The 19,301-nt window shown below is 42.5% G+C and overlaps 1 protein-coding gene across 2 annotated transcripts in view; it reads right to left on the bottom strand.

Moving 5' to 3' along the window:
- The window catches only part of TLK2 (tousled like kinase 2), a 64,990-nt gene that overhangs the window by 20,660 nt on the left and 25,029 nt on the right, over positions 1–19,301 (bottom strand). For both annotated transcript variants that reach the window (XM_090044141.1, XM_090044140.1), the window contains exons 7-12: positions 16,447–16,614; positions 15,714–15,809; positions 11,494–11,586; positions 6,728–6,838; positions 3,117–3,253; positions 2,477–2,629 (exon numbers count right to left, since the gene is read on the bottom strand). In XM_090044141.1, the coding sequence (XP_089900267.1) occupies positions 2,477–2,629; positions 3,117–3,253; positions 6,728–6,838; positions 11,494–11,586; positions 15,714–15,809; positions 16,447–16,614 (758 nt within the window). The remainder of the gene's footprint in view (positions 1–2,476; positions 2,630–3,116; positions 3,254–6,727; positions 6,839–11,493; positions 11,587–15,713; positions 15,810–16,446; positions 16,615–19,301) is intronic.

Below are 19,301 nucleotides of genomic sequence, written 5' to 3'. Positions count from 1 at the left end.
CAGTCCCACCCCTTTCTACACAGTAGCTAGCAGAATCATAAACAAATTTTGAAGCATTTGAAAGTGAGGTAATACAGCATTTAAGAGGTATTTTTTCTGTATTTGTAATGAGATCTACTTCTGTGTCACAGTGGTTGAAATTAAACTTTAAGCCTGCAGATCAGAACATATAGACTCTACCTCTGTCCTGTCACTGCCCTTTACAGATGCCCCAACTCCATCCCTGCCACTAGCCACCAGGGTTATCTTTCCCCCTTGCTTAACAACTTGCTAGCACTGTGCTGAATGTTAAAAAAGCAGTTTCTTTCTCAGTCTCACACTAATGCATGTCTCTTTGCTTCATCCACTGCTGGCCTCGCCTTGCCAAGAGATATTCAGGTACAGAAAACAGTAAAATACAACAGGGAAAGAGGCAGGGCACAGCAGTAAGGTATCTGGCTATCTAGCATTGTGGTCAGCAACCTTTTTAGGCTGCAGGCTGACATGACCCAGTTTGAGTCAGAAATAAATGGGTGTTTTTTGCTGCAGTGGCATAGGGAGAGTAACTAATGCCAAAATCTTCTACCATGAAAGCCCCATGTCCACAGTCCTGATCAAATGGCTCTGCAGACTAGATCTGGCCACAAACCATAGGCTACCACTCTGTGGCCTATACTGCCTTCTAGATCTCATTACATTTGCACAAACTCATAAGAAATCACCACCAATTAAGATGTAAAACTTAGGAGTAGCCAGTTTCCTAGTTAATATAGCATCTTCTGATGGTGTTTCTCCATTTCAACTACATTTCAGCTAAAGTAAAGCAATAAATCTAACTAGAATTTGCCAGTTCTGCCACTGTACAAGTCAATGTATTTAGCCCATTGCTCAAAATGCAAGTTCTCCTTGAAAAAAAGACTTTGCGAAGGATCATTTTGTTCCAAATTAAGATATTAACTGTACTAGAAAATAACTGATTCCAACAATGTTTACACAATGACTCATTTAGCACAAAAGTTAAGCATGGCATATTGATAATTCTTTTTTGAGACAGACTATATGACAAGCTCTCTTGAGAAAGGAGCTGACTTGAATTTAAATCAGATCTAATTAATCCACACCGTTCTGTAAAGCAAAGTAAATTTGAAATTAAAAGAAGGCTTTCCAGATTGAACGTTATTTTCAGGATGCTTTGATCAGTGGCTGATATTTCAGCATCAAAAATGTGAAACCACTTATTCTCTAGGGTAAAAAACATTTCCTAAAACCTCATTCTCTAAAATTGCAGACAAACATACATTAAGCAGGCAATTTCTTTAAAAAATATTAGTATACTGACTAAAGACAAATTCTGTTTACTCTACCCTTGCAAGTTTTTTCTTCCAGATCAGTGGGGGAAATGAATGCATCTTGCATGCTACAATACCTAGATCCAAAAGGAAAGGTGAATAGAATTTCAACTGCAAGCTGTAGACTGCTACCAACTGAAGTCAGAGCTGGAATGTAGCTGAATAAGGGCTTCAAGAAATAAAATCTGGGGCCTTTAGCTTGGGAACCATGGTCTAGATGAAACTAATGAAAGACTGATACATAACAAAAACAAAAGACACACTTTTTACTCGGAGCAACATCATGACTTGCTCTCAAAGTGGAAGACTTAATTGGGGTTCTGCAGGCACCTGCCTTGGGTATAGAACTATTTAGTGTTTTGATTGACTTGTATAGTAGAAATACACCTACTAACAGATGGTATCTATCTGAGAAGGACTTCAAGCACTATGGAGGACAGATCAGAATGTAAAATGACGCAGACTAATTGCAGAAATGGTCATAAACAAACAGGATGCAATTCCGTATGGACCAGTGCAAAGCACCATGCTTTGATATGAACAATCTACTGCACAAATACAACACGAGGGAAAGATTGACTGACAATAGTTCTACAGAAGAGGACTTAGGAGTCAGTGGGTGACAAACTAAAAAGGGAGTCCACAATGCCATACTGCTGCAAAAAAAAAAAAAAAAAAGCCACACACACCATATTGGCACATGCAAACAAGAGTGCTGAGTTGAAGTAATTCTTCCTCTCTGCTCAACATTGGCAAGGCATCAGTTGGAGTACTGACTTTGGTTCTGGGCACCACTCAAAAAAGGTGGACCCATTGGAAAAATGTACTGAAATCTTGGGGGAGTATTTAATTTTAGAGCTGATTTTCTACAGAAGACACTTTTCCATGTTTCACCAATCAAATACAGCAAAAATACTGGAAAAAGATACAGCTATCATAACAAATTTGGAGACAGGTATCCTTGTTCTATTCCAGTGGAAAATACTCAGGAACACCTGGCTGTAGCCCTGAAGACTATACTTATTTTCCAACATTTGTCTATACAAATGGCCACTGAAGCTAAAAAAAAAAGCCTAGAAACAGGTAGAGAATTCTATTCCATAAAAGCAGGGAGCCTTAGAAAGCCCCAATAAAGCCATGCAACATACGTTTCGTTTTCTGCTCCATTGGTCTTGTTCTTACGCTGCTTCTGCTCGTTGCTTGCTGGAGGGGTCTGTCCCATGGCAGGTGGCTTCCGTTTTGCTAACATTTTTCGTTGTCTTTCAATCTCCTCCCGCTGGGAATTTATCCTCTCCTGTTGCCTAGGAGAGAAATGGGCAGATGTATTATGATGGTTTCCAAGTAATAGAAGTAGATGAGTAATCAAGTGTTAATGCAAAGTACAGGAAGACATGCCAGCTGTGTAGATGTACTGAACCTTTTGAACTCTAAAAACATTTTAGGCATTTAAATCAAATTTCATTTTTAGCAAGGAAAAATAACGTTTTAAAATTTAAGTTGACACTGACTTTTTGAGAGAGCACATGTTAATTCCAGGGCTCTCGCCACCCTAAACTGTGACAATTTGATTCTGGCTCTATTCCCTCCACTCGATGTTTCAACCAGAATGTTACTGTTCACTCTCTGGAGTCAAAGGTAGTCAGAGAAACGTGTTTCCTGTCAAAAGGCCAATCCAATCCTTGCACAAGACTCATGAGTCAAATTTTTGGCATGAGAGGGACTAGTATTATATATAATGAGAAAGATTTTCTTTGTCTTGCAGATAAATAGGAGAGGTTCTGCCCTTACTTTATGAGATTCTGGAAAGCATAACCATCTGTCCACTGCTCAGTGAAAGATGCCCCATGCCGGACAGTAGTGAAGTGACCCAGCCTCAGCCGATCCTGCATGCTCTTATCTCTGCACGCCATTTTTTCCTGTTTTGACTTAAGGAAAATTAAAAAAGAAACATTAATACACCAGTCACTAATCAATGTGAAGTTTAAAGCACTGCAGCATTTTAACTTTCTAACCAACACTTAACATTGCCTGTACACTGATCCAGTTCAGCTTCTAAACAAATCCAAGTGTTTCTTACTCAGCCAGGTCAAATTCCCTTACCTGGAAAGCACTGCACATTTGTCTGGCAAATGGCTGTATGGGACTATGACAGGTGGCAACTCCTATGTTTCAAGTCTTACCATTCACTCCAGAACTCTGTCCCACCACAATTCTGCTTTATCATCACTTGAATTCAAGGCATCAGTAAGACTATCTCCGATGTGGATTTAGGCCACATTTCTTCCGTAAGAGTCAGAGAACAGTCTCCCAGCACCCCGGGTGCATTGCTCCTCTTCTCTTCCCCTGACACACTGTTGCTTAGGCTGGACTCTCCTGTTCCAGTGGAGCAGGGAGCAGAACACACCCTCTTCACAAATCCCACATGGTGCTATAGGGAGATACAGGCTGACCCTAAGCAGTCTAGGTCAGCCAAATCAGGGATGCCCTGTGCACCACTGCCATCTGTCTCCAGGCAGCGTGAGGGAGCCTGCAGGTCACAGTTGGGTGCATCGAGGCTCTTGGCTGTGCTAGTGTCAGCACTGCAAGCTCTCTGCTCTACAGGGACTCAGCATTAAAATGTTCACTCAGGGGTCTCTGGGCAAATTTCTGTAGCAGGAAAACAAACCCAGTATTTTGCCAGATCATTTGACCATGTGTATGCAACCTTAGTTAGGAACAAAAAGGTTTCTAAACTAAATGTGTGTAGTCAGCAGGGCAGTGACAAGACATGCATTTCCCCATCAGCATTAAGAAGTGGGGCTGGATGGACTGCCAATTCAAATTCCCAATAGCCACTCTAAATGGACCTCTAGTCTTAATCAGATCATAATTCAAGTTAATAAAGTGTCCATCTGTCTAACAGTAGTTGCCTCTAATTGGTCAAAAATTGAAATTCAAAACAGGAAGAGGGCGCAGATCAGGATTAAGGTGGATAGGCAAAGCTTTTGTTATAGAAGATTAGACAGCACCCATTTACATAAATATCCAGTGCTGTCAAGAGTTAAATCCCTCACTATCACAAAAAGGGAAGTGGAACCCACTTCAGACTAATACTGACTAAATCTGACTAAAGTAATCCAGACAAGTCACCCCATATGTCCTCTGCATCCATCTAACATTCACGTTTCAGATGAAAAGCACGAGTGCCACAGAAAACAACAATTAAAAACCAGAGTCAACTGGAAATTCTTTAACACTTTAGCAAGCTAGAAGTTGGGAACCTACTTCATTTAATCTATGAGTCTCAAAGTGCTTTAAAAGTAAAGTTTTGTTTTCAGGTGTAAAAAATTTAGTGGTTAAATAATGTGTGTAATGTCACAAAGCTGATGTGTCAGCTAGGACAAAAAACACCTGTTATGCTTAATACCATATCTATTGGTACATGGTAACCAATACATGATTCTCAACTGGGGGGGAGGGAAGTGGCAGCAACCAGATAAAGCTGCCCTGCATAAAGGGGCTGCAACATATACACTCACTCCTTCTGCATTAGGGTTCTCTGATAATCTCAATACAGTCAGAAGAACTAGCTCATGCTGTAGCCAGTTTGCATCCCTTTTCAGTCTGCACCCCTTTCTGCCACCCCTCCATCCCAATGCTCTTCCTAGAAGCAGAGGTGCACAGGACAATTCCATCTGCCCTGCACACCTGCTTCTGGGAGATAATGTGCAAGAGTGGAAGAAAAGGCTGCAGTATGAGCCAGCACTCTTGTCTACTTTAGGGTTATCAAAAACCCTACTGAGGCAATAGAATGCATACATGCTACAGACCTTCCCAGTCAAGCTGCACACCAGGTGCATGGGACAGTTTCACCTGGCAGCAGCAACACCCAGTTGAGAACAACAGTAGTTCTCAACACAGGATGCTGCCATGTTTGAAAAAGTTGTAGAACAGTAAAGTGACTGACAAGGTTGCAAACCACTCTACTACATGGGGGTGACTAACCAGTGGCACATGCACCACAAGCAGCTTTTGGGACACATGGCAGATCAGGGTAGGGACAAGTAGCACAGCAACAGACAGGACAAGAAGAAAACAGGGCTGCAAACTAGGAAGAGAGAGCAGGGCAGCGAACAGAAAGCAGATGAGACTGGACAGGGATTACAGGGCGGGGAGGGTAGAGAAAGCAGAGCAGAAGATTGGGCAGAGGAAGGGGACTGCAGCTGTACTCAGGGAGAATGCAGGTTAATTTGCAGTACCTTTGCCAAAAAGGCTGGGCCCCACTGTGCTAGATTATGATCATATCATATGTAGGCTTTTTCAATGTGCTCTTGCACCACCAGGGTCATACATGACTACCAAATAGCTGACAAAACTAAACTAAGATGCTCTAAAGCCTTAGCCCAGTACCTCCTTAACTGCAGAAAAGCAACTGAAACAGTTTTACTATATTTACTTGAATCCAAGACAAAAGTTGCTCCCCCAAGCATCAGCATTGTGTGTGTGTATGGGGGGAAGGGAGGGGGGGGGCCTCATCTTGGACAGGTGTACCAGCCCAGGACAGACAGCAGTTCAGCTTTGGCCCCAGAGTCAGGGCTGAAGCAAGAGTGGAGTCACTGCCTGCTGCTGGATGGAATGGCTCGTTGGGTGGAGAAGGGGCACACAGCTGGGAGGTAGCATGGGGGAGAGAAACCTGCAGCCTTTCCACCCGCACCTTGCCCCTCCCCACCCCTCCATGGCTGTGGCTGTGCCGCACCCCCTCCCTGCGCCCAGCCCTGTCCAGGAACTGCCATTACTGCCGACTGCCCCAAAGAAGCAGAGGTGCAGCAGAAGGTAAGGGCAAGGTAGAGGGTGGGTAGGCACTGTGGTGATAAAGGGTACGGAGCAGGCTACAGAAGGGAACAAGCACAGACAGAGGAGCAGGCAGCAGTGGGGAGACAAGGGGTAGGGAAGCAAGGAGCATGAGTTTGCCCCCTGCTCCCTGTTACTGCTTTCCCCACCACAGCAGTGGAGGGGATGATTTTAAGACACCCTTCCACTAATTAGATTGTATATGTGAAAAGTTATAGTAAACTTATCATTTTCCATGTATAGAATCTAATAACTGGGTGGGGGCGTTGTCTTGAATTCAAAGTCATCTTGGATTTTGGTAACTACAGTTGTTCTCTCTCAACAATGTTAGAGCAGCCCTTCTCTGAAAAGCAAAGGGTTCTATACAATAACGAATGGTCTGCCTGCAAAAGTTCTCTGTAGCAGCAGCTGCCTGCCAGCAAATGCCACCTGAATGTATCTGACTTATACTGTGCATCATGTATCTGAGAGGCATGAGCTCTTAAAAGGACTGACTGCTTGCAGAGGGCCTGGGTGCACCTAAGCAGGGCAGGTTTTGAATGCCAAGACTTGAAAAGTCAGACACTCACCTTTTCTATGAGAAGCTTCTTACTCATGGTTACACATCTATTCAACCGTTCCTTGTACTTCTCTAGCATCTTTTGCTGTTCATCAATCTGTCGTCTCAAATCGCAGTTGGCCTTAAATAAAAAAAAAGATACAAGGTTAAAAATAGAGGGTGCAAGTCTGTCCTGAAAACTTAACCCAAATGCTACTTAGGAAAAAAAATTACTTGGCTGGTTCTAGACACCACAGTAGGAAAACAAACCAGCACCATAACTTGCTGTAAAAATCAAATGAATTCAACTGTTATATTTATATGGTGCCCCCCTAATACCACAGTTTCTGAGAATATCAGTCTTCAACATTTCTAGCTTTACAGCATTTTGGGGAGATAGGAAAGTCCTATTATCCTAGAGATGGGAAACTGAAGTATAGAGAAACTAAGATTGGCTGAGATTGGCACACATGGAGGAAGGCTGTAGACCCTCTTGGTCAGAATACAAGAGGAACATGGTGAAGGGGGCACAACAGTAGGAGTCTACTACAGACCTCCTAAATCAGGAACAAAAGCTCAACTACAAATTCACCAGGGAACTGGCCAAGGCTGCATGCTCTCGGCGCGTGGTTGTTATGGAAGACTTCAACTACCCGGACACCTCATGGGAAGAGCACTCAGCCAAACCCAATCAGTCACAAAGCTTCCTTGCATGCGTGGATGAGCTCTACCTGTCTCAAGAAGTTTATAAGCTGACTAGAAGTAAAGCACTGCTGGACCTGGTACTGGTCAAAGGGGGTGATCTAGTCAATGACCTAAGAATCGAAGGGGAGCTGGTGATCACCTTCACTATGCATCACAAAGCTAGCAAGTCAGTCAGCAATGCGTAAGTCCTTGACTTTAGGAAAGCCGACTTTAATAAGCTCAGGAGGCTTGTTGCTGAGGCCCTGAGAGGCCATGACTAGACAGGGAGTTCATGACAAATGGTTGCTCCTTAAGGGAGCGATCCTAGAAAGCTCAAGGGATGTCCATCCCAAACGGTATGAAAAAGTAGTAAAATGGCACAGCAACCCCCTTGGCTCAACAGGAAACCTGTGGACCTCTTACGTCTAAAAAGAGAGAGGCTTATAAAGGATGGAAGACAGGAAGCATCACTAAGTAGGAGTACTCTGCACTCGTCTGCACCTGTAGGGAGAGAACCAGGAAAGCCAAGGCTGTAACTGAACTTTAGCTGGCTTCACAAATCAAGGACAATAAAAACTCCTTCTTCAGATACATGGGGAGTCAGAAGAAAAACAAGGGTAACACCCTGCTCCCCTGATAAACCAAGTGGGACAGTTGACAACCAACACCCAGAAAAAAAGCCAGCCTGTTTAATGATAACTTTCCGTTGGTTTTCCATCAGCCCAAAAGGACCGCCCTGCCTAACATGATGTGGGATGGCCAGGGTGGGGGTGCATATGCATCCATCACTGGCATTGACCTAGTGAAGGACTATCTTGAGAGGCTGGACCCCCCACAAATCAACTGGTCCAGACAGATCGCACCCAACAGTGCTTCAGGAACTGGCAAGCATCATAGCACAGCCACTGGCAAGGATATTTGAGAACTCATGGCACTTGGGCGAAGTACCTGAAGATTGGAAGAGGGCCAATGTGGTGCCTATCTTCAAGAAAGGGAGGAAGACCTAGGGAACTACAGGCCAATCAGTTTGACCTCAATCCCTGGGAAGATTTTGGAAAAAAATTATCAAAGAAACCATTCTTGATAGGCTAGCTGAAGGCAACATTCTACTGAACAGCCGGCATGGGTTTGCTGCAGGTAGATCTTGCCTGACCAATCTCATGTTCTTCTATGTCCAGGTGACATATCACCTGGACAAAGGAGAAGAGCTGATATTATATCTGGACTTTAAAAAAGCCTTTGATCTGGTGTCCCACGATGTCCTCATGGAAAAATTGAGGAACTGAGGCTTTGGCTACACTATAGTCTGAGGGCTGGGGACCTGGCTCCAAGGTTGGACCCAGAGGTGGTAGTTAATGGAACTGAATCAACATGGTACTCAGTGACCTGTGGTGTCCACAAAGGCTCCGTTCTCAGACCTGTACTCTTCAACATCTTTATAAATTATATGGATTCTTGGTGTCAGAAGTGGACTAAGTTTGCTGACAACGCCAAACTTTGAGGAACAGCATCCACACTTGAGGATAGGCTGGTGATCCAGGCCAACCTCGATAGGCTTGCAAGGTGGGCAGACAAAAAACCTGATGGTATTCAATACAGAGAAATGCAAGGTGCTCCACTTTTGGGGGGGGGAGGGGGGGGGGAGGAGGGGGTGGAACCCTGTGTCACACTTACAGGCCTAGCAGGGCTACACTCACTAGCACCATGGCTGAAAGACTTGGGGGTTACAACTGACCACAAGATGAACATGAGCCTCCAATGTGATACCACAGCCAGTAAAGCGAACAAAACTCTGGTTTGAATCTATCGGTCCTTCTTGAGCTAATCCCTGGATGTCATCTTCTCACTGTACTCAGCCTTGGTGAGGCCGCAGCTGGAGTACTGCATCTAATTCTGGGCTCCACAATTAAAAAAAGGACGTGGAGAAGCTTGAGAGAGACCAGAGGAGAGCCACGTGCATGATCAGAGGGCAAGAGAACAGGCCCTACGAGGAGAGGCTGAGAACCATGGGACTTTTCAGCCTGGAAAAGCGAAGGGTCAGGAGCAACTTGGTGGCAGCCTAAGTACTTAAGGGGTGTGCATCAGGATTTGGGGGATACCTGTTCTCCAGAGCACCTCAAAGGATGACAAGGTCCAGTGGTCACAAACTTCTGCAAGACCGTTTTAGGCTGGATATAAGGAAAAACTTCTTTACTGTCCAAGCCCCCAAAGTCTGAAATAGACTCCCCCAGAAGTGGTGCAAACACCTATTCTGGACTCTTAAGAAAGATTTGGAAGCTTATCTTGCTGGGATCCTTTGACCCTAGCTGACTTCCTGCTTCTTGGGCAGGGGGCTGGACCCAATGATCTTGTGAGGTCCCTTCCAGCCCTAATGTCTATGAAATCTATTAAATAAATTACTTGCTCAAGGAGAAGTCTGCAACAATACAGGGAATTGAATCACTCTTTCCAGTAAGGTAGCTCAGTAACCTCTGGACTATGCCTTTTTTCTAGTGAACAGTGGGGCTAGTAATGGGAAGGGGTAAACTGACTAAATTTACATTTTTAGCTGTATTCCCAATGAAATGCAGTTGGTCAGTTCCTACAATACCTGGTTTCTGTTAGTAAGCGATTTCTAAGATCATTCCATGAAATGTTCTATTTGCAAGTGTGTTTCCTTTGTTAGCTGGAAAACTACCTCTTCAAAAAACAGAGAATTTGTAGTTTGGCATTTGATTAAGTCTTCTCTTTTAATGAGAACTTTAGCAAGCGATTCTCGGAACAGGTCGAAAACAGAATTATTTTTTGCCTTCTATTGCCTTACTGGAAAGTGTTTCACAAAAATCTTTCAAGTACTTGGGAGAAATGGTTGCAACTCTTAGACTTACCTATTTGCTGCACTCAGTATCAAGAATAGCCCATCTCAGCTTAGCTTTGTCAATTTAATGAAGAAAAATAAAGATATATTCACACTATCTCATTTTAAGATGGCAGTTTCTCCAACACAAGTAGGACAGAGTGATTTATTTAGAGGCTGATTTTGTATGCACTTCCCTCCCGAAATACCAGGATGCTCTGAAACCATCTCTGAATAGCGGGTTATTATTTTTCCCCTTTTTTGTAAAATGCAGAGATGTCGGGCAGAAAATTTTCCAGTGCTTTATTTTTCCCACGGGAAATTTTCCATTTCGGTGAATGGATGCCAAAATAATATTAGGCAAGCGTGGCAGTTTCAAAGTTGTAATGGATGTTTTTCAGGCAATTATCCCCAGGAAGTGTGAAAGAGAGAGTATATATATGTTTTATTGATTTGTCAGCAAGAGGGTAAATACACTCGCATAATAATCCAAACCAAAAATCAAGTAATGAATTCACCTAATTGGCTGTGCAGGTAAAATCAAAACCAAAGCTAAAATTCTTATTTCATCTCAGACCACAAGTGAAAGCAAAAGCAAAAGCAAAACTAAAACTGATTAATTTTTGTTTCAGTTCAGCAAACACACAGAGCAGTGTGTCTCATTTATTTTCTTGAGTTGGGGAAGTTGGAAATGTTTGCATAAGATCTGTTAGTTTTTGGCTGCTTTTGGTTTGAAGTAGTCACAATAAATGCCTAATCAGAAAAAAAAAAAAACTAGTGTGTGGTATCTTTATAGTGAAGTGCAAGCCACCAAAGGAAGGAAGGAAGTTGGTAGTTGTAAATATCGTGGGCAGGTATATGTTAACAACGTAACAAGAACGAAATAACACTTAATAACGTGTAGAAACCATCCTGAAAGCGTGCAAGCTGTATACAGAAAGCTAATACAGTGAAGTGGTGGAACGACATCATCTGGTAAAAGTCTACTTCTTTCCACATAAATCTTTGAATTTGTTTGAATATAACATTTAAACCACATTAAGTGTGCTGTATTTAATTTCTTTTTCCTAATCAAATATTTTGGTTCAAATACTTGTGGCTATTGGGACAGAGAATTAACATGGGGGAGTTTTTAAAATTTTGTTTACTAAACAGAAGTCAAATAAACATGCTAAATCAGATCATGCTGCATTTAGGGCAGCGGAAAATTTTCCCATTTAAAATTTTCTGGAAAACCCACATCTCTGGTAAAATGTTATTCCATTTTAAATACTTACTCTTAATAAGTCATCTATCCTCCCCTCTTTCTTCTCCAAGTCAGAGTTTTTATTGTTTTCTAATGCAGATATTTTTTCCATTGTGAGGTCAGACTGCAGAAACAAAGACCACAAACCAAAGTCATAAGAACGTAAAGTACCACCACACTGGGTCAGATTAATGGTCCACATAGTCCAGTATCCCGTCTCAACAGTGGCAGAAGTGCATGCTATAGGAAAAAGAGCGCTGAACTGGATGCATCTAGAGCAGTGGTTTTCAACCTGCGGCCTGCAGGTACGTGGGGTCTGCAGACCACCTAATGCAGGGATGGGCAAAATACGGCCTGTGGGCCAGATCCAGCCTGCCAGGCACGTTCATATGGCCCACAGCACCCAACGAATTATGCCCCGCCCAACCCTTCCACTTACAAGGGTGGGAGCAAGGTGCCCATGTATACAACCCCCCAACATACCCTATTGTACCCCACACACAATATACAAGAGTAAGATTTTAATTTTAAGCTATTATGCAATCACTTCTATATACCCTACACAAATGCACACAAATCACGATAAAAATATATATTTTTTAAATAAAACCAAAATATGTTGCAGTAGATGTTTATTTTTAGTATAAGATTTAGTTTTTTCTGGTTCCAAGATTGCAATCCTCTTCTCCCCAGGAGTACTTCCAGGGGCAAGGGAAGGGACATTCGGTGACAAAAGCCAGGGGTGGTACTTCCAGTGGCAAGACAGCGACCAGGGGGCAGGGCACCTGTAAAGGGGTGGGGCTAACCATGCAGCCCCTGACAGCTCACTAAAACTCATTAAGCGGCTCTCCAGCTGAAATAATTGCTGGATTTAGTCCCTTTTTGAACCTGGCTATGTTATCTTCCTTTAATTACCTCCTGTGGCAGACAGAACAGTTACTATTTCAGAAAGCAAGTTCTCTCTGCAGGCTAGTCTTCAATATTTGCTGGAGTCTGAATAGTTTAATCTAGAAAGCAGGACCCTCCTGCATTCTCAAACTCTGAGGAACTGCTTATTTTAAAGCACTTCAGGGGACACTCTTAGCATAAATGTCAGGCAGAAAGCAGAAAGTGACAGAAAACTCCACCCTGGGAAAACACTGATTTTAGTGACATTTCAGGAGCTGCAAAATAGTCTCCTTGTGCTGCATTCCTGAAATCTGCTTAGTGTCCCCACAGCCAATTTGGTTTTCACTGTTCTTCCATACAATAGCAGCACAGCCAGCACACAGGAAGCTGAACTGTGACCTTTGAACTAATGCTTCAGTAGGGAGAGGAAAAAGAAAAAAATTATATATGTGGCCCCTAGATGTGGGAGAAGTGGTTATCAGATGAGCCTTAAGACTGCCTTGTAAAAAGAATTCTCTTCAAAGACTCATTTAAAATGATCTCAGAATTAACATGTTCCCTTTTAAGAGTTTAGACAACCCCTTATTTCGGAAACAAAACAAAATGTATTTAATTTGTGAGATATGCATAATTTGCAGGAGGTCTGCATATGTGGAAAAAAAATGATTAGTTATAGAATGATGGTTCTCCCCATAGATTTCATTTTGTGTGCGCATGTGCCCTAGTAATCAGGTCAAGTTCTTTTGAACAAGTGTCCACTAGGGCATTTATTGTTGCCAAGAGCAGAAAAAAAAAGGTGGAACATTCACAACATATGCTCCATTTCTTCAGGAGTAGGACTCTAACCAAAAGGAATGGATACACAGGGCATGGAATCTATACTGGCACCATGTCTAACTGTCACACTAGATAAGTAACTACTCTTTTAGTAAAACTGTCCATACCAATTCTGCTAATGAAAACTAACAAGCAGTTACACTGGTACCAGAAGGCAGGTTAGTAGAGGTCTATTTGAATATTGTTGGACTGTAATCCCAAAGTCTGAGGTCACCTGCAATATACTGAACACTGCTTGGAGGTGCTGGTTGTCAGGCTTTTTACCGTGTACCCATAAAATTAACAAATTTCTGCAAATTAGAAATTCATAAAGCAAGTAGCCCCTACTAGGTTCCTGGCTTTCTTCTGAAGATTTTACTATTAAAGAGTTGCAACTATGGAGCCTTTCCCTTCAGGGTGGGAAGGTCAAGCCTTTATTAGAACCATGACAGTATCAGGGGAAGGACTCTAATGCAAATATCCAAACCCTTAGTGCAGTGGTTCTCAATCTGGTACGGGTACCACCAGTGGTACGTGTTAACAGATTTATTATAATTACTTCATATGACAAAAATTTGCTGGTGGTACTTAAGGCTGTATCGTTTTAAATTGGTGGTGCACACTCTGTCGGTTTGGGAACTGCTGCCCTAGTGGGTATCTTATATCTGTCTGTCTTTTTCGATCTTACTGCAATTGGTAATGGTATGGCAGATCATTTTAGTTGGTTCACAGAGTATCGTTAATCGCTAGCTGTTGCAGAAAAAGGCTGTTGGATATCCAATTATTTACAGTTTTTTCTGGATGACTTGCAGGGCAATATCAAATATCATCATCATTCACTGGGGTAGGTCCTGGAAAACTTAAATCATCTATGGAGATATGAGAAGACTAACCACCCCACATCTAGGGAAAGCAACAAGACGAGGAGAGGCTTGTGCTCTTTAGGATTGTGGCCACTCCCGCTACGTTCCTCCACTTACTCTCTATATGGGGATTAAGCCAGGAAATAGCTCAAAGATGATACCAGTTCCTTCAGCAGGGACAATCTGGATTTGAAACAGTCCATGAAACTAACCAGATGGCCTATTGAAGGGGACCATAGCCAGTAGAAGTAACAAGGGCAGAACAGGTAGCTAGCAGATGTGTTGCTGTAACCACCATGACCTGTGTGCACCTTGAAGGAGTCTTCCCTAAGCTCTGCCTACAGTGGAACTGAACTACCGATGGTGAGGAAGCAGAATGATTAAGGACCTGATGGAGCAGTCTAGCTTCCTCTTCTGGAAGGGTCACTCTGTTTCATGTTCTCCTTCAACAGTGTGACAAGGGATATTTTGTGATAACCACCTTGCCTGAACTCCCCTGTCACTGTAAGTCTATCTCATCCTCATGGCTAGTTAAGGCAATTGGCACGGTTGTGGAATTTTGTGGCACAACGTCAATACGAGACTTCATTTTAAGACTGCAAGTCTTAAAAGCATTTTGTCCCCATGCCAACAAAAGGAAATCAAAGGTGGTTCTCAGTCTCGGAAGTGGGGCTCTTAGTGGGCCCCTTTTGGGAGCGTGGCCAGTGTGGATAATGAAAGAGGTTTACAGAAAACAGTCTAGAAACTTTAAGGGACATCATAGTTCACTCGTCATGTGAGAAAATATAGTGGGACCTACATCTCTCTGAAGGCCTGATTGAGTCAAAAATCTTACAGAGAATCTTAAGATGGCAGGGGGTTGGACTTGATGATATGTTCAGGTCCCTTCCGACCCTACCAACTATGAAACTATTAAGGAAGAGCTCTACCTTGACCTCCCACTTCTTCTGGTTCTTCTTAGAGATGGACTTAAAGAGATGAGCCAGAAAACTAGAGCATGGCCTTCTCAAAGCACAGCAGACACAGACTATGTGATCAATATAGCTGTACTGTGAGATGGACAGTCATAGCAACTTAGAATCTGATGTTTTACACACACACACGGCCCTGCATTCTGACAAACATCCCTGTATAAAGGAAAGCCTTATTATCTAAAAGTTTACAAAAGAAAGTGGCACTGAAATAGTTATTAAATTGATCAGTCCTTCACAGTTTCTAAAATTCATTGTAGTCATGTGTTCACCAAGAACAAGGAATGCAAACACTGCAGGGATCTCTCTTGCAGTCATAGGCAGGAAGAAGGCCCTAAGTAAAGACTGTGGGCATCCTCACTTACGGTGTGCAGGCACAGCACTAAGACAGAGCTATTTAAAAAAAATTAATCCTGAGTCAAATTTGTGTGCACGGTACCTTGGAAAAACAGCCCCCTACTATCTGATAATTAAGTAGCAAATATTTCTTACAGAAGAAAATGGGGTACAACAAAAGTAGTAAAGAACTCATTCAAGGTAGCAGAACTACAGAGCCTTTAGTCTGAACTCCATTCACTCTGATGAAACCATTAGACTATGCCTATCAAAGTGGCATCACTACCTTCAGTGATAAAGCAAACCTGCAGACTGCATCAAATGTAAAATTCCAACCCAAACAGATGACTTGTGCTGTACCATACAATGGCACATACCTGGGATTGTTTGTGCTGGATGGAAATCTGTTTTTGGGAGGTGCAGGAATGCTCTGTGTTCCCTGATCCTGTAGAAGATGGGCTGCCTTGCTGGGCCTGCAAATGGAATTCAACACAGTTATGTGTTCTGAAATTGTTCAGGAAGATGCTCTCATTTTTGTATGGCGAATGATTACTCATCTTGTCAACATACTTTTAGGATACCTGTGTATAGAGCTTCAGAGATTCATTACACCAAAGTACAAACCAGCAGATCCTTTCCAGAAAAATCCAGCCCAATTTTTTCCAACAGTGATCCTAAAAGCTTCCATGCAACTGATAACGTTTCATCCAGAGTAATTTCTTTGGCTCTGAACATGGTTTATTTTGGATTAGCCTAAATCAGTAAGGAATTTACTTTGATTTATATAGTTAGACTCTCAAACTGAAATAAGAGCACCTGTACATATTTTCATATGATTTAAAGTTGAAACTTAAAAAAACAACAACAACGAGCTGTCTTAAACTGATGCCCCTTGTCATGCAGATAAGACCTGATACAGGAAGAATTCCAGATCTTATGATCCAGCCATCAGAAGGCAGAGAGACCATCACTAATAACCAGGGCTGGCTGCAGACCAGGGCTCTAGAGCTTGCAGCTCCACAAATCCCATACCCAAACCCATGACAAGTCATTCCCCTAGGTTTGGAATCTTTCTGTCTGTCTTTTTTCCTTTTTTAAAAAACTGCTCACCGAAACAAAAGTAAAACAGAGGCCAGCTCCCCTCTGTGCCAGCTGCTCATTCTCTAGCCGCTGTTTCGCCAGCATCACCGACATCAGCGTTGGCAGAGCAGAGTGTTCCTCCTGTGGCTCCTTTGCTGTGCTGCCATCTACACCATACAGCGGCTGCTCCACTCGGCGCTGTAATACATTTAAAAAACACACAAACAAACAAAATAAACCTCTTGGAAACAAAGAAAAAAATGCTTCTCTGGTTCTGCCAAAATTATTGTCAGTGAAGCAGCAGCTCAGGAACGGGCAGCCAACACAGTGAGGATCTAATAAAGCAGGATTCTTGGAAAGATCGCTCCAGTGACAGTGACCAAAAAGGAGAGGCTAGATTAGCATGTATGAAATAAGCTGAAACATATATTAATGTGCAGAATACTATTTCTCCATTTAAATGCAATCATTGCATATTTTAGAGCCGACAAAGTAACATGAATTACATAAAGATTTCACAATAGCTTAATTTGACTCACGCATCCCACAAGAACTCAGAACTTTAATGCCTACTATTTCTTAGGGGATCTAGGTTCTACTGTCTTCATTTTCAGGACAAGTAAACTGAAGGCACAGGTGTTCCAGATTAGATGCAAAGCCACATCTAAGACTGAAGAACTACTGATTTTTGCTGCTAAAGCAAAAACTTCTCCCTCCAGGACACTGATAAAGCACAATCTTTTTTCCCCAATGCTTTAAGGAAATGCGCGTGTACAGCCAAAGGAAAGTCATTCTTTCAGGCCACAACAGTTTTCCTGCACCTGTACATAGATTCTTGTTCAATCAAGGGTAATCTATTTAACTGTAGTGATTAAAGTTAGGAAAATGTGAGATCCTAAGTGCCACAGACTTTTCAATGCAATATACTAGGTTCCATCCAGTCTAACATATACTGTGCTGTTATTTAAAACCAAGAGAGCACCACAGGTACAAAAAGCAGCCAAATCTGATTTATGATAACTAAAATCTGGAGTTCCTTAGTTTTGCTCAGTTGTTATCTGAAACAGGAAGCTACACATGTTGCCTCGTTACATGGAAACTTCTTTCTCCAGTTAATCTTTATGCATTTCCTCCTCTTGGGCAATTAAAACGAAAGGGTGGGGGCATAAATTTTAACAGGTGAACTAAACAAAAGCAGTGAAGGATAACTTATCCAAAAGTTTTTCTGTGCACTATTAGAAATTTCACAGTTCTCTCTTCCCCATCAAACAGAGCTTTTGTGGGACAGCAATGTAAGAGGCTGAAACCTGAGCTGCAGTTTTCTGAGACCACAACTGAGAGGAAGGGGATCTGCTGTCTGCTTCAAATTCTTGGAAAACATAGCAACTTCCTGAACGATATTACATTTATTCCATTAGCTTTGGCCACGGACAAGTACACTGCAGCATAAGTGACAGTGACAAAACCTCATAAAGGCAACCCCCACTTAACACTGTTTTGCTTAGCACCATTTTCTATAGCGTTCATTTCACTTTGATACCCGGTTTCACGTAGTGAAACCCATGCGCACTATAATGCTCATGGATATTGGGCAGGGAGCACGGGTGGCGCACAGCCTCATCACCATCTTGCTTTGTTAAAAACTTTCATGCTCTTTTGTGCTTGTGTCAGCGTCTTGCTTCATTTTTTGAGTGCAAGTGCTGAGAATAAACAGCACAAAAGCATAACACTGGAGTTTAAATTGGATGCCCTAAAGCAAACTGAAGCAGGGGAATGCCAGAACGAGGTCTGTAGAGCGCTGAATTTGGCTAGGTCAACTCTTAGGACCATGTTGAAAAATAAGGAAAAAATAAAAGAACGTGGTAGAATCGTAACTCCTTTAAATGCTTTGAAACTCAGTAAGAGTAGGGTTCCAATTATGTTAGAAATGGAGAACCTGTTAAGTATGTGGATTGAGGATACAACCCAATGCTGTATACCTTTGAGTATGCTGCTTATTCAGAAGGCGGCTAAGAATCTGTTTGATGATTTAGAGAAAAATTTGCCTGAGAGGTCTGCTTCTGAGCCTTTTTTTTTTTTTTTTGCCAGTACAGGATGGTTCAAAAGATTTAAGAGGCGCAGCAACTTGCATAATGTTTCTATTCAGGGGGAGGCTGCTAGTGCTGACACCCAAGCAGCTTCCAGTTATAGAAATAAGCTTGTGGAAATCATTGAGATGATGGGGGGGGGCGGGCGGTTATAAGCCTCAACACATCTTCAATGCTGATGAGACAGGCATCTTCTGGAAGAGGATGCCTTCTAGGACCTACATTTCCAGGGAGAAGTTGATGCCAGGTTTCAAGGTGTCCAAGGATCGACTTACTTTATTGCTTGGTGGTAATGCTGCAGGAGATTTTAAATTGAAACCATTGCTTGTATACCACTCAGAAAACCCCAGGGCTCTCAAGAGGCATCTTAAAAGAAGTCTGTCAGTCATTTGGAAGTCTAACAAGAAGGCCTAGATGACAATGTCAGTCTTTCAGAGTTGGTTCAGGGATTATTTTTGTCCTGCAGTTGAGAAATATTGTGCTGCAAACAGTCTGTCCCACAAGGCACTTCTCATTTTAGACAATGCAGCAGGGCATTCTACCATATTTGATGACCTCAGTAATAATGTAAAAGTTGTTTTCCTGCCCCCCCATTACCACCTCCATCATACAGCTGATGGACCAGGGTGCCATTGCTGCCTTTACGGCTTATTACATATGGAAAACATTCGCCCAGGCTGTCAGCGCTACAGATGGAGAGAGTGCTCCGACCCCAAAAGAATTTTGGAATGGCTATAATAACTGCAAGGCAATAGATAATATTTCAAGTGCCTGGGATGAAGTTGCCTCCAAAACAAT

The sequence above is a fragment of the Crocodylus siamensis genome, chromosome 4, assembly GCF_052110815.1.
Source record: "Crocodylus siamensis isolate JL-2025a chromosome 4, ASM5211081v1, whole genome shotgun sequence".
Classification (NCBI taxonomy): Eukaryota; Metazoa; Chordata; order Crocodylia; family Crocodylidae; genus Crocodylus; species Crocodylus siamensis.
Note: the sequence above shows the minus strand (reverse complement) of the source record. Positions and strands in the feature narration are given on the sequence as shown.